The sequence below is a fragment of the Leuresthes tenuis genome, unplaced genomic scaffold (genome assembly GCF_036924035.1).
Source record: "Leuresthes tenuis unplaced genomic scaffold, fLeuTen1.0.hap1 SCAF_12, whole genome shotgun sequence".
NCBI lineage: Eukaryota > Metazoa > Chordata > Actinopteri > Atheriniformes > Atherinopsidae > Leuresthes > Leuresthes tenuis.
Genome location: NW_027325366.1, coordinates 34,727,882 through 34,750,580, shown reverse-complemented (window position 1 = coordinate 34,750,580; position 22,699 = coordinate 34,727,882). Strand labels below are relative to the sequence as shown.

At 51.8% G+C, this 22,699-nt stretch overlaps 1 protein-coding gene across 1 annotated transcript in view; it reads left to right on the top strand.

The window, feature by feature from the left end:
• The first annotated feature begins 231 nt into the window (after positions 1 to 231).
• The window catches only part of LOC140319289 (titin-like), a 159,625-nt gene continuing 137,157 nt past the window's right edge, over positions 232 to 22,699 (top strand). The window contains 26 exon segments of the mRNA XM_072396876.1: positions 232 to 323; positions 634 to 837; positions 6,649 to 6,936; positions 7,008 to 7,093; positions 7,211 to 7,642; positions 8,809 to 9,066; positions 9,447 to 9,560; positions 11,202 to 11,438; positions 12,687 to 12,749; positions 12,823 to 13,081; positions 13,242 to 13,305; positions 13,383 to 13,592; positions 14,742 to 14,884; positions 15,051 to 15,196; positions 15,303 to 15,530; positions 16,253 to 16,494; positions 16,666 to 16,898; positions 16,987 to 17,151; positions 17,240 to 17,408; positions 18,256 to 19,949; positions 20,034 to 20,315; positions 20,510 to 20,776; positions 20,973 to 21,245; positions 21,332 to 21,595; positions 21,813 to 22,073; positions 22,152 to 22,412. Coding sequence (XP_072252977.1) covers positions 233 to 323; positions 634 to 837; positions 6,649 to 6,936; positions 7,008 to 7,093; positions 7,211 to 7,642; positions 8,809 to 9,066; positions 9,447 to 9,560; positions 11,202 to 11,438; positions 12,687 to 12,749; positions 12,823 to 13,081; positions 13,242 to 13,305; positions 13,383 to 13,592; positions 14,742 to 14,884; positions 15,051 to 15,196; positions 15,303 to 15,530; positions 16,253 to 16,494; positions 16,666 to 16,898; positions 16,987 to 17,151; positions 17,240 to 17,408; positions 18,256 to 19,949; positions 20,034 to 20,315; positions 20,510 to 20,776; positions 20,973 to 21,245; positions 21,332 to 21,595; positions 21,813 to 22,073; positions 22,152 to 22,412 — 6,934 coding nt within the window. The 5' untranslated portion in view covers position 232.

Sequence of the window (22,699 nt, the reverse complement as noted above, 5' to 3'; positions counted from 1 at the left end):
GGTGTTTGAGGCTTCTGGGACATGTAGAAAGAATAGAAATAAAGCTGTAAGGAGCTCCGACTGAAACATTAAAAAGGAAGAGCTGTGATCAGGGAAATGTTCCAGAACAGGAAGTTCAACCTGAACCATGAAGCTCACCCTGAGGAGGAGGAGCTGGAGGTGGGGGTGGAGGACTGGATGCAGATCAGCTCAGGCTGAATCTCTTCTTCTGTGTTTCAGGGTGCCGACCAACATGTCTACACAGGCGCCGACGTTCACGCAGCCGCTGCAGAGCGTCGTGGCACTAGAGGGTAGTGCTGCGACGTTCGAGGCTCAAGTTAGTGGTAAGAAGCTGGCCTGCTACTCTCAGACTGTGAAACAGCATCTAGAATAACTCAGTTTGTTTAACTTTAGTTAGACATTAAATGTGTGACTTTATTCTAACTTTCATCCCATTTCTTTCCCTCTTTAAACTGATTAAATTAAAACGAATTCCTCGTTAAAATCAGATTCTTTTTAAAGATTTTCTTCATGAATGTTTTGTTTTTCTTTCATATTTCTGCTTTGGAGAATCAGAGTTGATCTGATGATGTGAAGTGAGTCTGGGTTCTGTTCTGATGGGACTGCATCTGGTTCTGGTTCCTCTCTCTGCAGGTTCTCCAGTTCCTGAGGTGAGCTGGTTTCGTGATGGCCAGGTTCTTTCCGCCGCCGCTCTACCCGGCGTTCAGATCTCGTTCAGCGATGGCCGCGCTGTTCTGAGTATCCCCGCCGTGACCGCCGCACACAGCGGGCGCTTTTCCATCAGAGCCACCAACGGTGCTGGACAAGCCACAAGCACCGCTGAACTCCTCGTTACAGGTAGACCCCCCACAGGTAGACCTGCACAGGTAGACCTCCCACAGGTAGACCCCCACAGGTAGACCTCCCACAGGTAGACCCCCACAGGTAGACCTCCCACAGGTAGACCTCCCACAGGTAGACCTCACACAGGTAGACCCCCACAGGTAGACCTCCCACAGGTAGACCTCCCACAGGTAGACCTCACACAGGTAGACCCCCACAGGTAGACCTCCCACAGGTAGACCTCCCACAGGTAGACCCCCACAGGTAGACCTCACACAGGTAGACCCCCACAGGTAGACCTCCCACAGGTAGACCTCCCACAGGTAGACCTCACACAGGTAGACCCCCACAGGTAGACCTCCCACAGGTAGACCTCCCACAGGTAGACTTCCACAGGTAGACCTCACACAGGTAGACCTCCCACAGGTAGACCTCCCACAGGTAGACCTCCACAGGTAGACCTCCCACAGGTAGACCTCCCACAGGTAGACCTCCCACAGGTAGACCTCTCACAGGTAGACCTCCCACAGGTAGACCTCCCACAGGTAGACCCCCACAGGTAGACCTCACGCAGGTAGACCCCCACAGGTAGACCTCCCACAGGTAGACCCCCACAGGTAGACCTCCCACAGGTAGACCTCATTCAGGTAGACCTCACACAGGTAGAACTCACACAGGTAGACCTCCACAGGTAGACCTCATTCAGGTAGACCTCCCACAGGTAGACCCCCACAGGTAGACCTTCCACAGGTAGACCTCATTCAGGTAGACCTCACACAGGTAGACCCCCACAGGTAGACCTCCCACAGGTAGACCTCACTCAGGTAGACCTCACACAGGTAGAACTCACACAGGTAGACCTCCCACAGGTAGACCCCCCACAGGTAGACCTCCCACAGGTAGACCTCACACAGGTAGACCTCCCACAGGTAGACCCCCACAGGTAGACCTCCCACAGGTAGACCCCCCACAGGTAGACCTCCCACAGGTAGAACTCCCACAGGTAGACCCCCACAGGTAGACCTCACACAGGTAGACCTCCCACAGGTAGACCTCCCACAGGTAGACCTCCCACAGGTAGACCCCCACAGGTAGACCCCCACAGGTAGACCTCATTCAGGTAGACCTCACACAGGTAGACCCCCACAGGTAGACCTCCCACAGGTAGACCTCACTCAGGTAGACCTCACACAGGTAGAACTCACACAGGTAGACCTCCCACAGGTAGACCCCCCACAGGTAGACCTCCCACAGGTAGACCTCACACAGGTAGACCTCCCACAGGTAGACCCCCACAGGTAGACCTCCCACAGGTAGACCCCCCACAGGTAGACCTCCCACAGGTAGAACTCCCACAGGTAGACCCCCACAGGTAGACCTCACACAGGTAGACCTCCCACAGGTAGACCCCCCACAGGTAGACCTCCCACAGGTAGACCTCCCACAGGTAGACCTCCCACAGGTAGACCCCCACAGGTAGACCCCCACAGGTAGACCTCATTCAGGTAGACCTCACACAGGTAGAACTCACACAGGTAGACCCCCAAAGGTAGACCTCCCACAGGTAGACCTCCCACAGGTAGACCCCCACAGGTAGACCCCCCACAGGTAGACCTCCCACAGGTAGACCTCCCACAGGTAGACCTCACACAGGTAGACCTCCCACAGGTAGACCCCCCACAGGTAGACCTCCCACAGGTAGACCTCCCACAGGTAGACCTCCCACAGGTAGACCCCCACAGGTAGACCTCACACAGGTAGACCTCCCACAGGTAGACCCCCCACAGGTAGACCTCCCACAGGTAGAACTCCCACAGGTAGACCCCCACAGGTAGACCTCACACAGGTAGACCTCCCACAGGTAGACCCCCCACAGGTAGACCTCTCACAGGTAGACCTCCCACAGGTAGACCTCCCACAGGTAGACCTCACTCAGGTAGACCCCCACAGGTAGACTCCCACAGGTAGACCTCCCACAGGTAGACCTCCCACAGGTAGACCTCCCACAGGTAGACCTCACTCAGGTAGACCTCACTCAGGTAGACCTCCCTCAGGTAGACCTCACTCAGGTAGACCTCCCTCAGGTAGACCTCCCACAGGTAGACCTCCCACAGGTAGACCTCCCACAGGTAGACCTCACACAGGTAGACCTCACTCAGGTAGACCTCCCACAGGTAGACCTCCCACAGGTAGAACCCCACAGGTAGACCTCCCACAGGTAGACCTCACTCAGGTAGACCTCCCACAGGTATACCTCACACAGGTAGACCTCCCACAGGTAGACCCCCACAGGTAGACCCCCACAGGTAGACCTCACTCAGGTAGACCTCCCACAGGTAGACCTCACACAGGTAGACCTCCCACAGGTAGACCCCCACAGGTAGACCTCCCACAGGTAGACCTCCCACAGGTAGAACCCCACAGGTAGACCTCCCACAGGTAGACCTCACTCAGGTAGACCTCACTCAGGTAGACCTCACTCAGGTAGACCTCCCACAGGTAGACCTCCCACAGGTGAGACCTCCCACAGGTAGACCCCCACAGGTAGACCTCACTCAGGTAGACCTCACTCAGGTAGACCTCACACAGGTAGACCTCATTCAGGTAGACCTCCCACAGGTAGACCTCATTCAGGTAGACCTCACACAGGTAGACCTCATGCAGGTAGACCTCACACAGGTAGACCTCATTCAGGTAGACCTCCCATAGGTAGACCTCCCACAGGTAGACCTCACCCAGGTGAGACCTCCCACAGGTAGACCTCACATAGGTAGACGGTCACACAGGTAGACCTCCCACAGGTAGACCTCCCAGAGGTAGACCTCACACAGGGAGACCTCCACAGGTAGACCTCATTCAGGTAGACCTCCCACAGGTAGACCTCATTCAGGTAAACCACCCACAGGTAGACCTCATTCAGGTAGACCCCCACAGGTAGACCCCTACAGGTAGACCACCCACAGGTAGACCTCACTCAGGTAGACCCCCACAGGTAGACCCCCACAGGTAGACCTCCCACAGGTAGACCCCCCACAGGTAGACCCCCACAGATAGACCTCACACAGGTAGACCTCCCACAGGTAGACCCCCACAGGTAGACCTCACTCAGGTAGACCCCCACAGGTAGACCTCCTACAGGTAGACCTCCCACAGGTAGACCTCCCACAGGTAGACCTCACACAGGTAGACCTCCCACAGGTAGACCTCACTCAGGTAGACCTCCCACAGGTAGACCTCCCACAGGTAGAACTCACACAGGTAGACCTCACTCAGGTAGACCTCACTCAGGTAGACCTCACACAGGTAGACCTCATTCAGGTAGACCTCCCACAGGTAGACCTCATTCAGGTAGACCTCACACAGGTAGACCTCATGCAGGTAGACCTCACACAGGTAGACCTCATTCAGGTAGACCTCCCATAGGTAGACCTCCCACAGGTAGACCTCACCCAGGTGAGACCTCCCACAGGTAGACCTCACATAGGTAGACCTCCCACAGGTGAGACCTCCCACAGGTAGACCTCACATAGGTAGACCTCCCACAGGTAGACCTCACCCAGGTAGACCTCCCACAGGTAGACCTCCCACAGGTAGACCTCCCACAGGTAGACCACCACAGGTAGACCTCACCCAGGTAGACGGTCACACATGTAGACCTCCCACAGGTAGACGGTCACACAGGTAGACCTCCCACAGGTAGACCTCACATAGGTAGACCTCCCACAGGTGAGACCTCCCACAGGTAGACCTCACCCAGGTAGACGGTCACACAGGTAGACCTCCCACAGGTAGACCTCACCCAGGTAGACCTCCCACAGGTAGACCTCACATAGGTAGACCTCCCACAGGTAGACCTCACACAGGTAGACCTCCCACAGGTGAGACCTCACACAGGTAGACCTCACCCAGGTAGACGGTCACACAGGTAGACCTCCCACAGGTAGACCTCACCCAGGTAGACCTCCCACAGGTAGACCTCACATAGGTAGACCTCCCACAGGTAGACCTCACACAGGTAGACCTCCCACAGGTAGACCACCACAGGTAGACCTCACCCAGGTAGACGGTCACACAGGTAGACCTCCCACAGGTAGACCTCATTCAGGTAGACCTCCCATAGGTAGACCTCCCACAGGTAGACCTCACCCAGGTGAGACCTCCCACAGGTAGACCTCACATAGGTAGACCTCCCACAGGTGAGACCTCCCACAGGTAGACCTCACATAGGTAGACCTCCCACAGGTAGACCTCCCACAGGTAGACCTCCCACAGGTAGACCTCCCACAGGTAGACCTCCCACAGGTAGACCACCACAGGTAGACCTCACCCAGGTAGACGGTCACACATGTAGACCTCCCACAGGTAGACGGTCACACAGGTAGACCTTCCACAGGTAGACCTCACATAGGTAGACCTCCCACAGGTAGACCTCCCACAGGTAGACCACCACAGGTAGACGGTCACACAGGTAGACCTCCCACAGGTAGACCTCACCCAGGTAGACCTCCCACAGGTAGACCTCACATAGGTAGACCTCCCACAGGTAGACCTCACACAGGTAGACCTCCCACAGGTGAGACCTCACACAGGTAGACCTCACCCAGGTAGACGGCCACACAGGTAGACCTCCCACAGGTAGACCTCCCACAGGTAGACCTCACCCAGGTAGACCTCCCACAGGTAGACCTCACATAGGTAGACCTCCCACAGGTAGACCTCACACAGGTAGACCTCCCACAGGTAGACCACCACAGGTAGACCTCACCCAGGTAGACGGTCACACAGGTAGACCTCCCACAGGTAGACCTCACACAGGTAGACCTCCCACAGGTAGACCTCACATAGGTAGACCTCACACAGGTAGACCTCCCACAGGTAGACCTCACATAGGTAGACCTCCCACAGGTGAGACCTCCCACAGGTAGACCTCCCACAGGTAGACCTCACCCAGGTAGACCTCCCACAGGTAGACCTCACACAGGTAGACCTCCCACAGGTAGATCTTCCACAGGTAGACCTCACATAGGTAGACCTCCCACAGGTAGACCTCCCACAGGTAGACCACCACAGGTAGACCTCACCCAGGTAGACGGTCACACAGGTAGACCTCCCACAGGTAGACCTCACACAGGTAGACCTCACACAGGTAGACCTCCCACAGGTAGACCACCACAGGTAGACCTCACCCAGGTAGACGGTCACACAGGTAGACCTCCCACAGGTAGACCTCACACAGGTAGACCTCCCACAGGTAGACCTCACATAGGTAGACCTCACATAGGTAGACCTCCCACAGGTAGACCTCACCCAGGTAGACCTCCCACAGGTAGACCTCCCACAGGTAGACCTCCCACAGGTAGACCACCACAGGTAGACCTCACCCAGGTAGACGGTCACACAGGTAGACCTCCCACAGGTAGACCTCACACAGGTAGACCTCCCACAGGTAGACCACCACAGGTAGACCTCACCCAGGTAGACGGTCACACAGGTAGACCTCCCACAGGTAGACCTCACACAGGTAGACCTCCCACAGGTAGACCTCACATAGGTAGACCTCACATAGGTAGACCTCCCACAGGTAGACCTCACCCAGGTAGACCTCCCACAGGTAGACCTCCCACAGGTAGACCTCACATAGGTAGACCTCCCACAGGTAGACCTCCCACAGGTAGACCTCACATAGGTAGACCTCCCATACATCTATCTGTTTTCCTGATAAACAGCTCACTGATTTCCTTCATGTGGACTCTGGCAGCTGGGAATCTAACCAGCAACCTCACAGATCTAACAGACAGTCAATATCAGCTTGTTTTCTTCCTGCAGCGGAGACGGCGCCCCCCAGCTTCCTTCAGAGACTTCAGAGCTCCACCGTGAGGCAGGGCAGCCAGGTGAGGCTGGATATCAGAGTGACAGGCATCCCCACACCTGTGGTGAAGTTCTACAGAGAGGGAGCCGAGATCCAGAGCTCTGCCGACTTCAGGATCCTGCAGGACGGAGACCTGTACGGTCTGCTGATCGCTGAGGCCTTCCCAGAGGATTCTGGGACGTATTCTGCGACAGCGACCAACAGCAGCGGACGGGCCACGTCCACCGCCGAGCTGCTGGTTCAAAGTGAGGACCGCCAGCCTCTGCCTTTCCCTCTGTAACTCCTGCTTGATCTGATCGTTTCAATCTGTGTTCAGGTGAAGAAGCTGTTCCAGCAAAGAAAACCAAGACAGTGATTTCAACCTCTCAGATTTCACAGACCCGACAGACCAGAGTGGAAAAGGTACTCAGCTTTGATTTCACATGAAAATAAGTCTCATTTATCTGACATCATCTCAGATTTTAAATGTCCAACCTGAGAATTCAAAGAGTTTGGACCCATTTTAACTGTGTTCCCCAGAGGATGGAGGCCAGTTTCCAGGCCACCACCATGATGGAGATGCAGGTGGAGGGCGCCCAGTTGACTCAGCTGCTGGGTCACAAGACTCCGCCCAGAGTTCCACCTAAACCCGCCTCCAAGTCGCCGACCCAGCCGTCACTGGCCGCCAAGGTGGCCGGAGGACGCCACCAGTCACCGTCACCCGTCAGACACGTGAAGGCGCCCACGCCCACGCCCGTCAGGTGGGTGGAGCCTCAGTTGTTCATTTTGATTTTACTGCGGCTGTCTGAGTCCCCCCCTCCAACGCTCTCTGTCTCCCCCATCAGGCCAGTGAAGTCCCCCATCACCACCCGTAAGCTGGCTGCCGCCGGGGCCGAGGTCCTCCCCCCCTGGAAGCAGGGAGGCGAGACGGTCAGGGTGATGGTGCAGCAGCAGATCACAGAGATCAAAGAGGTCAGGTTGGGGCCACTCTGGGTGGGGGGGTCGTGTTTACTGTGTCAGGTTAACAGCAGGAAGTCTGCTTTGATTTCACTCTGGTTCTGAAGTTGGTCAGAAGAACCAGAACCGTGTTCGGGCCACTCTTCCTTCATCTGTAGAACCCATCTGGGGCACTTTTAGCAGCTTGAACACAGATTACCTCTTTGCACCTGGAGGCAGTGCGAACACCTGACCTCCTGTGGGCGTCGAGGGCTGCGATGACATCACAGTTTGTGTCAGAGTAACAGGTGACCACAGCTTCCCTCGTGCAGATATGAAGCCGTCCGATGAGCACAGGGTGATTTGTCCAGAGCTTTTATGGTCGCAGCGAGACTCAGAGGACAAAGCAGCCGTCAGCAGAGATGTTTTAGAGATTTATCCTCAACCACAAAGACACATCGCCTGCTTCATGTGGAGATTTCAGAAGATTTCAGAGCCGATGGGTCCGAAGAACGTGTTCCTTCAGATGTTAAATCTTTACCGAGACGCTTGGCTCTTCCTCCCCTGCAGCAGCGGTTCTTGTTTGACTCTCAGCTGATTCCACTGCTTCAGAAACAGGGAACATGTATGATGATGTGCACACGCCAGCTTCCATGACAGTCCAGGATTTATCCTGACCCCGGGCAGCCCTGCAGCAGCTCTCAGTGATGGATGTGATCTGCTGCCATGGAGACGCCGTGGTGCCCATGTTTGTGCACATTTATTGGTGATCTGTGGTGTATTTTTGTCTTTGACAGAGGCGGTCGGCTTAGAGGGGTTAAACATCTGAACATTTGCTTTAATCCTGTCAGTTCAGCATAAAGACCAGAAGTAGAAGCAGGGAGCCTGGATCCACAAACAGTCCAGATGTGAAGCTCTGTAAATAATCCTGAATGTTCCCAAAGCTTCAACAAGAAGTTAGAGGAACACGATGACCCTAGAAACTGAGGACTTCCTGGTTGTGGTGGAGCTGGAGCTCTGAGAAGAGACATTAGTTTGTGTGCATTCAGAGCTTTATTTGAGCTATTTCCCCCTGATTCAGGTCTTTATGCTGAGTCAGACTAACTCATAAATCAGCCGGGGGATTCCCCTCACCGCCCGCCGCCTCTGGTCCTCCGTGTCTGGATGTCCTGAGTTCTATGTGCCGCTGGTTGTGTCTCCAGGCTGAGGGCGGGAAAAGAGCTGGGGCGGTAGCCACGGTGGTGGCCGCTGTCGACCTCGCTCGCGTCCGTCAGCCCGTGCATGTGGAGGCCGGTGGAGCTGAGGAGCAGGGGGTGGAGGCTGTAGAGGCGGAGTTAAGGCAGCAGGCTGCTGCTTCGGTTACCGACCAACAGTATCGAGCCGGCTGGACATCAACGAGAATGCAGGCTGGTCAAATGCTCACAGCTGCTCAGGAGTTCACACCTGAACTGCAGCCTCAGGTCAGCCAGGCCCCGAGAGTTCATTAAAAAAGTATTGATTATTAATCCAAGTATTTCACATCAGTCGGTTTAACGGATGCACTGGCAAATAAATCTGTCAGTCCTCAGTTATTGAACTGTAACGATGGTTCACTGTCGGTGGGATAAAATGTGAGGAGGTGCTGGTGAACTGGAACAGATGTGTGATGCTTTCATAAGAACTGAGTGGAAGACTCTTAAATATGCAAATTAGCTCAATTATTTGCCAGTGCTTCATGATAATCTCTCCGCTACAATGATAAAACCCTTAATAATCATGATATTATATTAGAAAGTAGGAATAAAGAATGATCCTAGATATATTCTCTGAAAATCTAACGCTCCTGTGTTGGTTGCTCCAGATTCAGACAGTGACAGAAACCTCCTCCCGTGTGGACACTGGGGTCGTCTTGTCTCCAGTTCCACATTTCACAGTTTCTAAAGTTTCTGTCCCAAAACCAGAGACTAGTTCTGAGGTAAGAAAGGCAAGCAAGCAGTGGAAAATAACCTGCGTGGAAAGATGGAAAGTTAACACAAAAAATAACAGAGTCCATGCTCACCAGTCTAACCAGTAACTGACCAGAACCTGAGCTTCACCAACCAGAATGTTTTACCATCCAAGATAGTCCTCGCTTCAGTTTATTTATGTAGCATCAGTTTACAGCAAATATTATCTGAATGCACCTAAAAAGGAGAAGAAATAAGAGAATCGATGAATCCAAATCAATCCACTTCATTAAGATGAGATGAGACCTTCATTCATCCAAAAAGCAAATCAGTAGAGTCTAAAGAGTGTAAATATTTCACACTGAGCCAACATAGAGAAGTGTCCCTTTAACCCTAACCCTCGCTAAGGAAGCCAACAGATTAACTGAGACTTCTCTCTGGTCCAATCCCCGTCCTGAGAAGAGGCGACTGTGGAGAGAAAAAACTCCCTTTAACAGGAAGAAACCTCCATCAGAACCAGAACCAGGAAGGGTCCATCTGCCTGGACCAGCTGGGGCTGAGAGGACAGGAAAGAGGGGACAACAAGCAGCGTAACACCAGGCCAGAGGGGACACCAAGCAGCGTAACACCAGGCCAGAGGGGACACCAAGCAGCGTAACACCAGGCCAGAGGGGACAACAAGCAGCGTAACACCAGGCCAGAGACACCTGCTGAGAGGACAGGAAAGAGGGGACACCAAGCAGCGTAACACCAGGCCAGAGGGGACACCAAGCAGCGTAACACCAGGCCAGAGGGGACACCAAGCAGCGTAACACCAGGCCAGAGGGGACAACAAGCAGCGTAACACCAGGCCAGAGGGGACAACAAGCAGCGTAACACCAGGCCAGAGGGGACAACAAGCAGCGTAACACCAGGCCAGAGGGGACAACAAGCAGCGTAACACCAGGCCAGAGGGGACAACAAGCAGCGTAACACCAGGCCAGAGGGGACAACAAGCAGCGTAACACCAGGCCAGAGGGGACAACAAGCAGCGTAACACCAGGCCAGAGGGGACAACAAGCAGCGTAACACCAGGCCAGAGGGGACAACAAGCAGCGTAACACCAGGCCAGAGGGGACAACAAGCAGCGTAACACCAGGCCAGAGGGGACATCAAGCAGCGTAACACCAGGCCAGAGGGGACACCAAGCAGCGTAACACCAGGCCAGAGGGGACACCAAGCAGCGTAACACCAGGCCAGAGGCACCTGCTGTAGTTTCTCAGACCAACACACACTAAAAAGAATAAAAGAGAAATGAATATTCAAGCGAACAGCCGCAGTTTCAGAGCTGATCGTAGATCTCAGAGAGGTTCAGAGGGAGGATTTCTGGTTACTGCTGCTTGCCTGAAATGCAAACGTGTTGTTAGAGGTGTTTCCATACTGCTTTTAAAATAACAGATGAGTCCATCTTTAACCATCTTCTCCTTCTTTCCTCTCATGGTTCCATCCATTAATCCGTAAACACATTTCATCCAGAACCTCCCATTAATCCTGCTTAATGTCCCCTCGTCTGACCGGGCTGTAACAGAACTAACTCCCTGAGACCTGCTGTGTTAACTCAAACTCCAACTAGCAAACGAAGCAACTGTGGTGATGATGGTGTGGCTCTTCCTCCTCTGTGGGTCGGTCAGGTTTCCATCGCCGGCTCCGCCATCGTCGCCCTGCAGAAAGAGTTGTCCTCATCCTCTGCCTCTGCTAGAAAAATCATCAAACCTGTCAAGTCTCCCAGTCTGTTTCCCAAAGTGGCCGAGACCAGAGAGGCGCCCATCCCCCCGCCGTTCAAAGATTCCTCTGAGAAATACGGCGCCAGCACCGGAGCGGCGTACATGGGGGGCGTGGAGGGAGTGTATGAGGACTGGGGAGCACAGGTTTGTTATCTGCTTCAATGAGCTGGATCTGAGCAGGACAAGAAAACCTGATGTCTGAGAGAATGTCGTTTCAGACACATCTGAATCAGATGTTCAGAATATGACCCAGAACCCCCCAGAACCCCCCAGAACCCCCCAGAACCCCTCTGAGCTGCAGAATATGTCACAGCTTTTTACCTTAAACTGAAGTTCTGATCATTCCAGCCACTCCTTTTGTTGGTTAGAAGTCTGGTTTTCTTGATTTCTGTGAAAGTCCATTAAATGTCAGTCTAATAAAACCTTTCACTAGCTTTTCAGTGCTGTTGACAACCTCCTTCTCAGCTCTGAAGCCCGTCCAGCCTCCCCTCCGTGTCTCTGTGTGTGTGTGTCTGTGTGTGTGTGTGTGTGTGTGTGTCTTCCTGTGTGTGTGTGTGTCTGTGTGTCTTCCTGTGTGTGTGTGTGTGTGTGTGTGTGTGTGTGTCTTCCTGTGTGTGTCTCTGTCTGTGTGTGTGTGTGTGTGTCTCTGTGTGTGTGTGTGTGTCTGTGTGTCTCTGTGTGTGTGTCTTCCTGTGTGTGTCTCTGTGTGTGTCTGTGTCTTCCTGTGTGTGTGTGTGTGTGTCTCTGTGTGTGTGTCTTCCTGTGTGTGTCTGTGTCTTCCTGTGTGTGTGTGTGTGTGTGTGTGTGTGTGTGTGTGTGTGTGTCTGTGTGTGTGTGTGTCTCTGTGTGTGTGTGTGTGTGTGTGTCTCTGTGTGTGTGTCTTCCTGTGTGTGTCTCTGTGTGTGTGTGTGTCTTCCTGTGTGTGTGTGTGTGTGTGTGTCTTCCTGTGTGTGTCTTCCTGTGTGTGTGTGTGTGTGTCTCTGTGTGTGTGTGTCTCTGTGTGTGTGTGTGTGTGTGTCTTCCTGTGTGTGTCTCTGTGTGTGTGTGTGTCTTCCTGTGTGTGTGTGTGTGTCTCTGTGTGTGTGTGTCTGTGTCTTCCTGTGTGTGTGTGTGTGTGTGTGTGTGTGTGTGTGTGTCTCTGTGTGTGTCTCTGTGTGTGTCTCTGTGTGTGTGTGTGTGTCTTCCTGTGTGTGTGTGTGTGTGTCTTCCTGTGTGTGTCTCTGTGTGTGTGTGTGTCTTCCTGTGTGTGTGTGTGTGTCTCTGTGTGTGTGTGTCTGTGTCTTCCTGTGTGTGTGTGTGTGTGTGTGTGTGTGTGTGTGTGTGTGTGTGTGTGTGTGTGTGTGTGTGTTAGTTAGAGTCCACTGTGCTGACGGATGTGTTCCTGTGTTGCAGGTGATGGAGGCAGCAGCTGTACCTTCTGCAGGTGGCGCTGTGGTCCCGCCCACACTGGTGTCTGTGAGTGTTTGTTCTCAGATTTCGGATCATATTCTGAGGGACATGTTCTGAAGGTCCGTGCTTCTGTGTGCAGGGCCTGAAGAATACAAACGTGACGGAGGGCGACTCGGTGACCCTGGAGTGTCAGATCAGCGGTCAGCCGGCCCCCGTCATCATGTGGTTCAGGGAGGACTACAAGATCGAAACTTCGATCGACTTCCAGATCAGCTACGAGAGCGGATTCGCCCGGCTGGTGATCCGCGAGGCGTTCGCTGAGGACAGCGGCCGCTTCACCTGCACCGCCACCAACGAGGCGGGAACCGTCAGCACCTCCTGCTACCTGCTCGTCAGAGGTCAGCACAAACTGAACCAGTCAGACTTCTACTCTGAGGCTCCCTTTCATTCATATTTCACGCTCTGCCTCATCCTGCCGCTCTGAGAAACAAAGTTTAATAAGCTTCTGTGTCCTTCCTGTTACTCTGTAACCGAGCTGACTCTGTGTTTCTCCTGCAGTGTCTGAGGACATCGAGAGCAGGCAGGAGGTCACTGTCACCGAACAGGCTGCACAGGAGAAACTGTGAGTCTTCTCTGGAGTTTAGAGGCTCAATCAGCAGTGTGGTCCTGGTGGTTCTGAAGAGAGATTTGTGTTTTCAGATTTACTGCGGAGGCCAAAGAAGAGGCCATATCTGAGGTGAGCGCGGCGGAGTCAGATGTTCCTGCTGCCGCTCCCTTCTTCATAAAGGAACCCAGCGTCCAGAAGCTGGTGGAGGGAGGAAGTGTGGTGTTTGACTGCCAAGTTGGTGGAAGCCCCAAACCTCACATCATCTGGAAGAAGAGCGGCGTGCCGCTCACCACCGGATACAGGTGCTGTTCTCTTTGAAGACAGGGCAGTTAGAGCGTTGATTATTCATTCTACGTACCCCCTGCCAGCTGTATGTAAGGGGCTGAAAAGCAGGTAAAATCAACAGCAAACTAAACAAGAAGGACCAATAAATCCTCCTTTTAGCTCCATACTGTTTCTTCAGCATCTTCCCACAGACTGTAAGATTCCAGATAATCCAGCAGCTGTAACTCATCTCTCACTTATTCTCTCTGCTGTCATGTCAGCGTTCCTGAAGTGGTGAGTTCAGGATACAGCGTTTGACTGGCAGCTCGCCATCAGGAGCTTCATGTCGTGTTCACCGGCTTTAATACCGTCTGGACATGCTTTTAGAGAGACATCAGGCCTGTGGGCTGATGTTTAACCAACAGATCACAGATTAACTCAGATGACATTATTTTTTGCTGGTTGAACATCTGTGACTCAGTTCCAGTAATATCCAGAGTAACTTTGACTCTTTGGGAAAAACATCCTCCAGATGTTTCCAGAACAGCTCTCAGTGTGCTTTGAGTCACGAACAGGAAGAGATTAATGAAGCTGTGGTGGTCGCCTTCAACCAGCTGGTGTGTGGATGATGCAGGAAGAACTCTGCTGACGCAGACTTGGTCGAACACAGATTTATTGTCAGCCAGGTCCGTGTCAGAATTACAGATTGATGCATCAGGTCAGCCTGGATTCCCTAAAATCTCTCCTTACTGTGGGTGCAGCTCTTCCTTAAGTAGAATCTGCCGGTTCTTAGTGACCTTGAAGATGTTCCCATCACCCAGCACAAAGCCCGGATATGGTGTGTGTCTGTATCTATTGAGCCTCTTCTTGGACAAACCAACTGGGGAGTATGTTCTTCTCAAAATGTCCTGATTTAACCTGAGACTCCCCTACACAGCTGGTGGTTATCAGACTTCTTATAATTTCCCAAAACAACCTTACACAGGAGGTAAATGTCAGACACTGCACTGTTAAACCCCGTATTTCCCAGTAAACTCAGTGCATTCCTGTCAGATGAACAGTACCAAGCTGTAAAACAGGATAACAATAAACAACAGAAGTTCCCTTTAAATCAGGGTTACTTAATCGAGGAAATGTCTGAAATAATGAACACCCTGTAACACGTCTTCATCTTCTCTGTCCATCAGATACAAAGTTGCCTACAAGAAGGAGACCGGAGAATGCAGACTGGAGATCTCCATGACCTTCGCTGATGATGCCGGAGAATACTCTGTCTTTGTGAAGAATCAGCTCGGAGAAATCTCAGCCTCCACCAGCCTGCTGGAGGAAGGTAAGTGGCCAACAAAAACGTCCCAGTGAGACATGTGAAAGCACCGAGAGATGGAGCAGAAGCTGTGGAAGTGGCCACCACACACCACGGTGCTCAGCAGAAAGTGATGTTTGATAAGCTGTCTGAGCTCATGATTAAACTCTTTAATCACTGGCTGTGGTTACAGAGGAATATGAAGCCTACATGAAGAAACAGGAAGTGACCTTTAAGACCGAAGTGACAGCTGTGGTGCTGGAGCCCAAAGTGGGAGACATTCCCCCCATCACTGTTACCACCATGGAGCAGATGACCACGACCATTATCTCTGGACAGGTAGGGGCAGCATCAGTCCCACTGTACAGGTTTTTCATTATGAATCATGTCTCCATGGTAACCTGATGATGGCTCACACTCTTCTAACGTCTGATATCACCTGCAGGAGTTCCACCTGTCTGCCATCGAGCAAAGGATCATTCAGGAGATCGAGTTCAGCATCATGAAGATCACCTACAGAGAGATTGTTACAGAGGACGGAGAGTTGATGGTGACCGCCGCCACCAACGAGGCGGTGCAGCCCACCTTCGACACGCCTGTCAAGAACTACAGGATCGTGGAGGGAATGGGCGTCACGTTCCACTGCAAGATGGCCGGGAACCCGCTGCCAAAGGTGATGTCTTTGATTGAAAGGTTTCCATTAAGTGAACATCTCTGACATAAACTCAAAGGGTTAGGGTTAGGGTTAGGTTAGGGTTAGGTTAACCCTAGGGTTAGGTTAGGGTTAGGTTAACCCTAGGGTTAGGCTCAAGAGTTTTTACTCAGTGGCCTCCCTCCTACGCAACCAGCTGGTTACCATGGAGTTTGGTGTAGAAACCAAGGGGGTGCACGCTCAACTCGTGATCTCGCTGGGAGCTGCTGCGTGTAGTGCCATGGTCTTGGAGTAACTCAGGAGACCCTGGGAAACTCCGTGCAATTTGAGTTGTGTAGCAATGTGGGTGCGATAGACTCAGGGTCCTTATGGTGTGTGTTATGTGCTGCTAGGATGGGGGGGGGGGGGGGGGGGGGGGAGTAGAGAGAGAGAGAGAGAGGGAGGATGGGTTATGTTTTTGGATTGTGGTGTGCTGCGGGTGCGATAGGAAATTGAATTTCCCTTGAGGTGAGTGGTGCAAGTGTTTGGGTGTAACCCTAACCCTAACCCCCTTAGGTTAGGGTTAGGTTAACCCTAGGGTTAGGTTAGGGTTAGGTTAACCCTAGGGTTAGGTTAACCCTAACCCTAACCCTAGGGTTAACCTAATCCTAACCCTAACCCTAATGACTAACCCTAATGACAAAGCTGTGAAAAAGGAACAGCTGAATCTGAACTGGTTTCTTTGATATTTGCACTTTTGGCAGATTGCTTGGTTCAAAGACGGCCAGCGCATCAGTTCTGGTGAACGATACCAGATGGAGGTTCTTCAGGATGGACGGGCCAGCCTCCGTCTGCCTGTGGTGCTGCCAGAGGATGAAGGCGTGTACACCGCCTTCGCCACCAACATGAAGGGGAACGCTGTGAGCTCAGGGAAGCTCTACGTGGAGGCGTCCGGCGCCGTGACGCCTCAGAGATACACGCCGCAGCCGTCAGTGCAGAGAATCAGGTCAGAAATACGAGACACGAAAACACTGTGGCTGATGTTTTAAGACAAACTTCTTGCTCATCATAGAACAAAAACGGATAAATCCAGTGTTCTCTGTGGGTTTCTTGACTCTGTGTCTGTAAAACTGACAACAAATCAACACTCGATACTCACCGCGCTGCTCCCCTTCAGGTCCACATCTCCTCGTTCTGTGAGCCGCTCTCCGGGCCGTTCGTCCAGCCGCTCCCCGGGACGCTCCCCGGCCCGGCGCCTCGAAGAGACTGACGAGGCTCAGCTGGAAAGACTCTACAAACCCGTGTTCGTCATGAAGCCTTCCCCGTGTAAATGCTCCGAGGGGCAGACTGCCAGATTCGACCTGAAGGTCGTTGGCAGGCCGATGCCCGAGACTTACTGGTTCCACAACGGTGAGAGAAACATCGAACTCTCCATCAGAGGTCTTTTGAATTCAGAACCTTTGTCCTCACAGTATAAATGTGTTTTTCACCTTCTCAGGACAACAAGTGGTTAGCGACTACACACACAAGATTGTGGTCAAAGAGGACGGCACTCAGTCCCTGATCATCGTCCCGGCTGTGCCGCAGGACTCTGGCGAGTGGACAGTCATAGCTCAGAACAGAGCTGGACGGTCGTCCATCTCTGTCACCCTCACTGTTGATGGTGAGATTTCAGCTCTTTTCATTTCCTCTGACTCTGTTTCATGAATGAAGGCACCTGTGGGCATTCGATGACTTTCTCTCATCCTCAGCTAAGGAAACGTTGGTGCGCCCACAGTTCACTGAGAAGCTGAGGAACATCAGCGTGAAGCAGGGCACTCTGGTGGAGCTGGCTGTTAAAGCCATCGGAAACCCCCTGCCTGACATCGTCTGGCTGAAGAACAGCGACATCGTCACCCCACACAAGCACCCAAACATCAAGTATGTTTCATGTGTGCTGCGCTACAGTATTTATGAAGGGAAATCTGGAGTCCACATGTGAGCCGGTTATAATAATGACCATCTAGCTGCTTCTACACAATGGAAAAATACGAAGCTCGTATCAAATTATAATCATCATGAATTCACAAGGCAGGAGCACATCTCAGCTGTGTCAGATGACTGGGTTAAAGAGGAGTCCAGTATCAGGCAGTATCAAGGAGAAGTGGAGGAGAGGGAATGTGAGGGTTCTCTGATTGGCTCATCTGAAACATCCTGTGAAAGAGACTCAGAAGGAGGGTTCAGTCTCAACAGAAAGCCCAGATTATACCTGAAAAAGAGGGAGGAGCAGGGTGGGAACAGTGGAAAGAGGAGAGAAAGAGGAACAGGGGATGAGGAACAAGGTTAGAGAGGATGGATGGATGGAGTAAAGGGAGGGGAGAGCTGAATGGATGAAGGCTTATCAGAAAATTAAAGGTGTATTTGAGGCATGGCCCTGCTCCTGAAGTTAATGATGAATATATTTCTTCAATACGAAAAGTGTATATTCTATAAAAATCAAACTGTAGATTGATATTTCCACCTGTTCAGTGTCACCCTTCTCATCAGTCACTTCATACATACACTAACCCATATGTGGACGTGTTTTCAAAGAGCTTCCTGTCCAAAGGTAACATCTGGTAGTTAGATTTGTTCGCTTCTCCTAAATGGACGAAATCTAAAATGCAAACCAAAGCTCCGGTTTTTGGAGGTTAAACAGGTTTTTTTTAAACAGTGGAACAGTTTCCTTGTGCCAAAAACATATTCAAAGTGGTAAAGATGTTCTAATATGTGACTTTTAATGTTTCAGGATTGAAGGAACCAAAGGAGAGGCCAAGTTTCAGATCCCGTCTACGTCAGGCTCAGACAGCGCCTGGTACACAGCTACAGCCATCAACAAGGCCGGCAGAGACACCACCCGCTGCAGAGTCAACGTTGAGGTGGAGTATGCTGAGCCTGAGCCAGAAAGAAAGCTGATTATTCCTAAAGGAACGTACAAAGCCAAAGAGATCGCAGCTCCGGAGTTGGAGCCCCTCCACCTGCGATATGGTCAAGATCAGTGGGAGGAGGGCGACCTTTACGACAAAGAGAAGCAGCAGAAACCGCTATTCAAGAAGAAGCTGACCTCCGTGCGCATGAAGCGCTTCGGTCCGGCTCATTTCGAATGCAGACTGACCCCCATCGGTGACCCCACCATGATGGTGGAGTGGCTGCATGACGGCAAACCTCTGGCTGCTGCCAACAGGCTGCGTATGGTCAATGAATTCGGCTACTGCAGCCTGGACTACGAAGTCGCTTATGCTAGAGACAGCGGCGTCATCACCTGCAGGGCCACCAACAAGTTTGGAGTCGACCAGACCTCGGCCACCCTCATCGTCAAGGATGAGAAAGGCCTAGTTGAGGAGACCCAGCTTCCCGAAGGCAGGAAGGGAGCCTTCAGAATGGATGAGATCGAGCGCATCGCTCATGAGGGAGGACCTGCTGGAGTCAGCGCTGATGAAGAATCTGAGAAGACGAAACCTGAAATCGTCCTTCTGCCTGAACCGGTCAGAGTGCTGGAAGGCGACATCGCTCGGTTCCGCTGCAGAGTGACCGGTTATCCCGCTCCAAAGGTTAACTGGTACCTCAACGGACAGCTCATCCGTAAAAGCAAGAGATACAGACTCCGTTACGATGGTATCTACTACCTGGAGATCACAGATATCAAATCCTATGATTCAGGCGAGGTCAGGGTAGTTGCAGACAACAACCTGGGTTCAGCTGAGCACACCGTGAAGCTGGAGATTCAGCAGAAGGAGGACTTCAGAACTCATCTGCGCCGTGCCCCTGAAGCTAAGGCTGCTGAGGCTGCACACGAACCTGGAAAAACATCATTTGAAGTGGTGAAGGTTGAGAAATCTACAGAAGAGTTACAGGCCAAGGAGGTGGTAAAGCTTAAAAAGGCCCAAAGAGTTGTGCATGCAAAAGCCACAGAGGAGTCGGATGAGCTTAGAAGCAAATTCAAGCGCAGAACAGAGGAAGGCTACTATGAGTCCATCACCGCTGTGGAGCTGAAGTCCCGTAAGAGGGACGACTCCTATGAAGACCTGCTGAAGAAGACCAAGGAGGAGCTTATGCACCGCGCCAAGGAGAAGGAGGAGGCTGAGAAGAAGAAGGAGGAGGAGCGGAAAGTTACTGCGAAACCTCTAAAACCAGAGCGGGTCAAGCTCTCCCCCAGCATGGAAGCCCCAAAGATTATGGAGCGTATCACCAGCCAGACAGTCGCACTGGGGGATGAAGTCAAGTTCAGATGCAGAGTCGTCGGCAGACCCGAACCTGAGTGCCAGTGGTTCAAGAACGGTGTTCAGCTGGAGAAGTCTGAGCGGATTTACTGGTTCTGGCCTGAGGATCACGTGTGTGAGCTGGTGATCAGAGACGTGACAGCCGAGGATTCGGCCAGCATCATGATTAAAGCTACCAACACTGCTGGAGAGACTTCAGGCCACGCTTTCCTGCTGGTGCAAGGTAACACGGTGCTTCCTAAACTGAACTGTGGCTCAGTTTCAATTCAGTATTTTCTAATGAAAGATTTTGTGATATCTTTTGCAGCAAAGCAAGTCATCACCTTCACACAGAAGCTGGAGGACATCGATGCCAAGGAGAAGGACACCATGGCCACCTTTGAGTGTGAAACCAACGAGCCTTTCGTCAAAGTCAAATGGATGAAGAACAATTCTGAGATCTTCTCTGGAGACAAATACCGAATGCACTCTGACAGGAAGGTCCACTTCCTGTCTGTGCTGATTATTGGCATGAGGGATGATGCAGAGTATGCCTGTGTGGTTGTAGAAGATGAGAACATCAGGACAGCTGCCAAGCTTAATGTTGAAGGTAGGTTTTACTTCTCTGAGAGGTGGTGGTTCCATACTGAGGCCACGTTATTATCAACATTTTTCTCTGTTTCTTTCTCTGAAATGTGTTAAATGTTCTTGAATGATGCATACTTTAGGGTGGAAGAGCTACTGTGTTCACCAGTTCTCAGAGCTGTAGTTGCTGATGGACCCTTTGTATATTGTGATGTACAGGAGCCCCTCTGGAGATCCTGAAGCAGCTGGAGAATACTGAGGTGCCAGAGACCTACTCTGGAGAGTTTGAATGTGTGGTGTCTCGTGAGGATGCAGAGGGCAGCTGGTTCTTTGGAGAAAAGCTGCTGTCTGCCAGCAGTAAATACGTCATGTCCTCCCGCCGTGGAAGGCATACTCTCTCTGTGAAAGATGTGAAGAAGGAAGACCAGGGAAAATATTCTTTCAAAGTGGGTGACTTCAAGACAACTGCTTCACTGAAGATGAAACGTGAGTTCCAAATACTTTTTGTTCTTGAATGGGAATGTGGGCTTTTGGTCCAGAGAAAGATGTTTGGACCCTGACTCTGCCATAAAGTGTGTTCCTGTAGCACCAGAATGCACCACAGACTGCGGTGTCTTTGAAAGAGTTGATAGGTAAATGTGTTCTGATATAACTGCTGAACACACCTGTCTTTATATTCCAGTGCGACCTTTGACCCTGATGCAGCCGCTGACCGACCTCACGGTCTGCGAGGGCGACATCGCTCAGCTGGAGGTCAAGTTCTCCCAGGAGAACGTTGAGGGAACCTGGATGAAGAACGGAAAACCAATCACAGCATCTAACCGTGTGCATATTGTGATTGACAAACAAATTTACAAACTCCTGATCGAAGACACCAACAAGGATGACTTTGGAATGTACTCCTTTGTGGTTCCTGAGCATGAGATTTCAACCTCTGGAAAGCTGGTTATTCAGAGTAGGTCACATTGACTCTTTTCTTTTAAACAGTGTGCTCGTCCAAAATAAAGGGTCTCAAACAAAATGCTCCATCTTGTGTTGCAGCCATTGGCATCCTGATCCCACTGAAGGACGCGACTGCCGTTGAGGGCACCAAAGCTGTCCTGGAGGCCAAGATCTCCGCTCAGGATGTCAGCTCCGTCAAATGGTACCACGACGAAAAACTGATGATGCCCAGTGAGCGAATCAATATAGTGTCAAAGGGAGCCAAGCAGCGCCTGGTCTTCTCCAGGACCTATGCTTCTGACGAAGGACAGTACAAGCTGGTTGTTGGCCGAGTCGACACCAGCTGCAGATTTACTGTTCAGCGTAAGTTACGCAAAGCTAAGCAGAACATATTCAATCATTAGCAGAAATCATTGTACTGTTATCGGCTGTCTTGACACCAAAGTTTATAGAAATTTCTTCTGAATACTTATTTAATTTCCTGTTAAAATATCCGAAATAAATAACCACCTTTTGGATTGTTCATAAAAGAAACAAGGCGTTGGCTGCTGACTTGTAAAGACTCGTTCCACTTTTACAGCCGTTCAGATTGTGAAGCCAATGAAGGACAAGGAGTGCTCTGAGTCTGAGAATGTCGTCTTCGAAGTTGAGGTTTCCCACCCTGGCATCGACCCCTTCTGGACCTTCAAGAATCAGCCGCTCAAAGCCAGCGCCAAACACAAGATGGAGTCCAAGAACAAGCACCATGTCCTGACAGTCATGCACGCAATGAAGGATGAAGAGGGCGAGTACATGTTTGCTGCCGGTGAGAAGACGTGCCGCGCTTCGCTCACCGTAACAGGTACGCCCCGCTCTGACGTCAGCAGGTGTCCCTGATCATTTCTGTGGCGATGCGTAACTGTCGGTCCTCCGTCACCAGGTGGCGCCATCACGAAGCCTCTGCGTGATATGGTGGTAGCCGACTCCCAGACGGCAGTGCTTCAGTGTCAAGTCGCCAACCCGACTGCAGAAGGAAAGTGGCTGAAAGATGGTCAGCCAGTGGACTTCAGTGAGAACGTGCGGAGTGAGGTGGACGGGGCCGTCAGACGGCTGGTGATAGTCATCACCAAAGCCACTGATGTTGGAGAATACACCTATCAGGTTGCTACCTCCAAGACCTCAGCCAACCTGAAAGTTGAGGGTAGGTCCAGGCACACACAACACTAAGTGACACGATCTACTTATTTTAGTTTATTCTACCAAGAAGTCTCACTCAGGTCCAATATACCTTCAGCAAGGCAGACCATGTAGGAAGTGATCTCCAGTTTGAAGTAGCAGCCACAGGCTGCAATTACAGCCAAGTCAACACAAGGTGGTGGTAACACACCTCACCAGTGAACTGCAGCGCTCTTACCGAAGTAGCTGAGCCTTTAATAGGCGGTCAGCCTCACAGCGGTTCCAAATGCTGAGCCAAGGAAGTGTCTAATG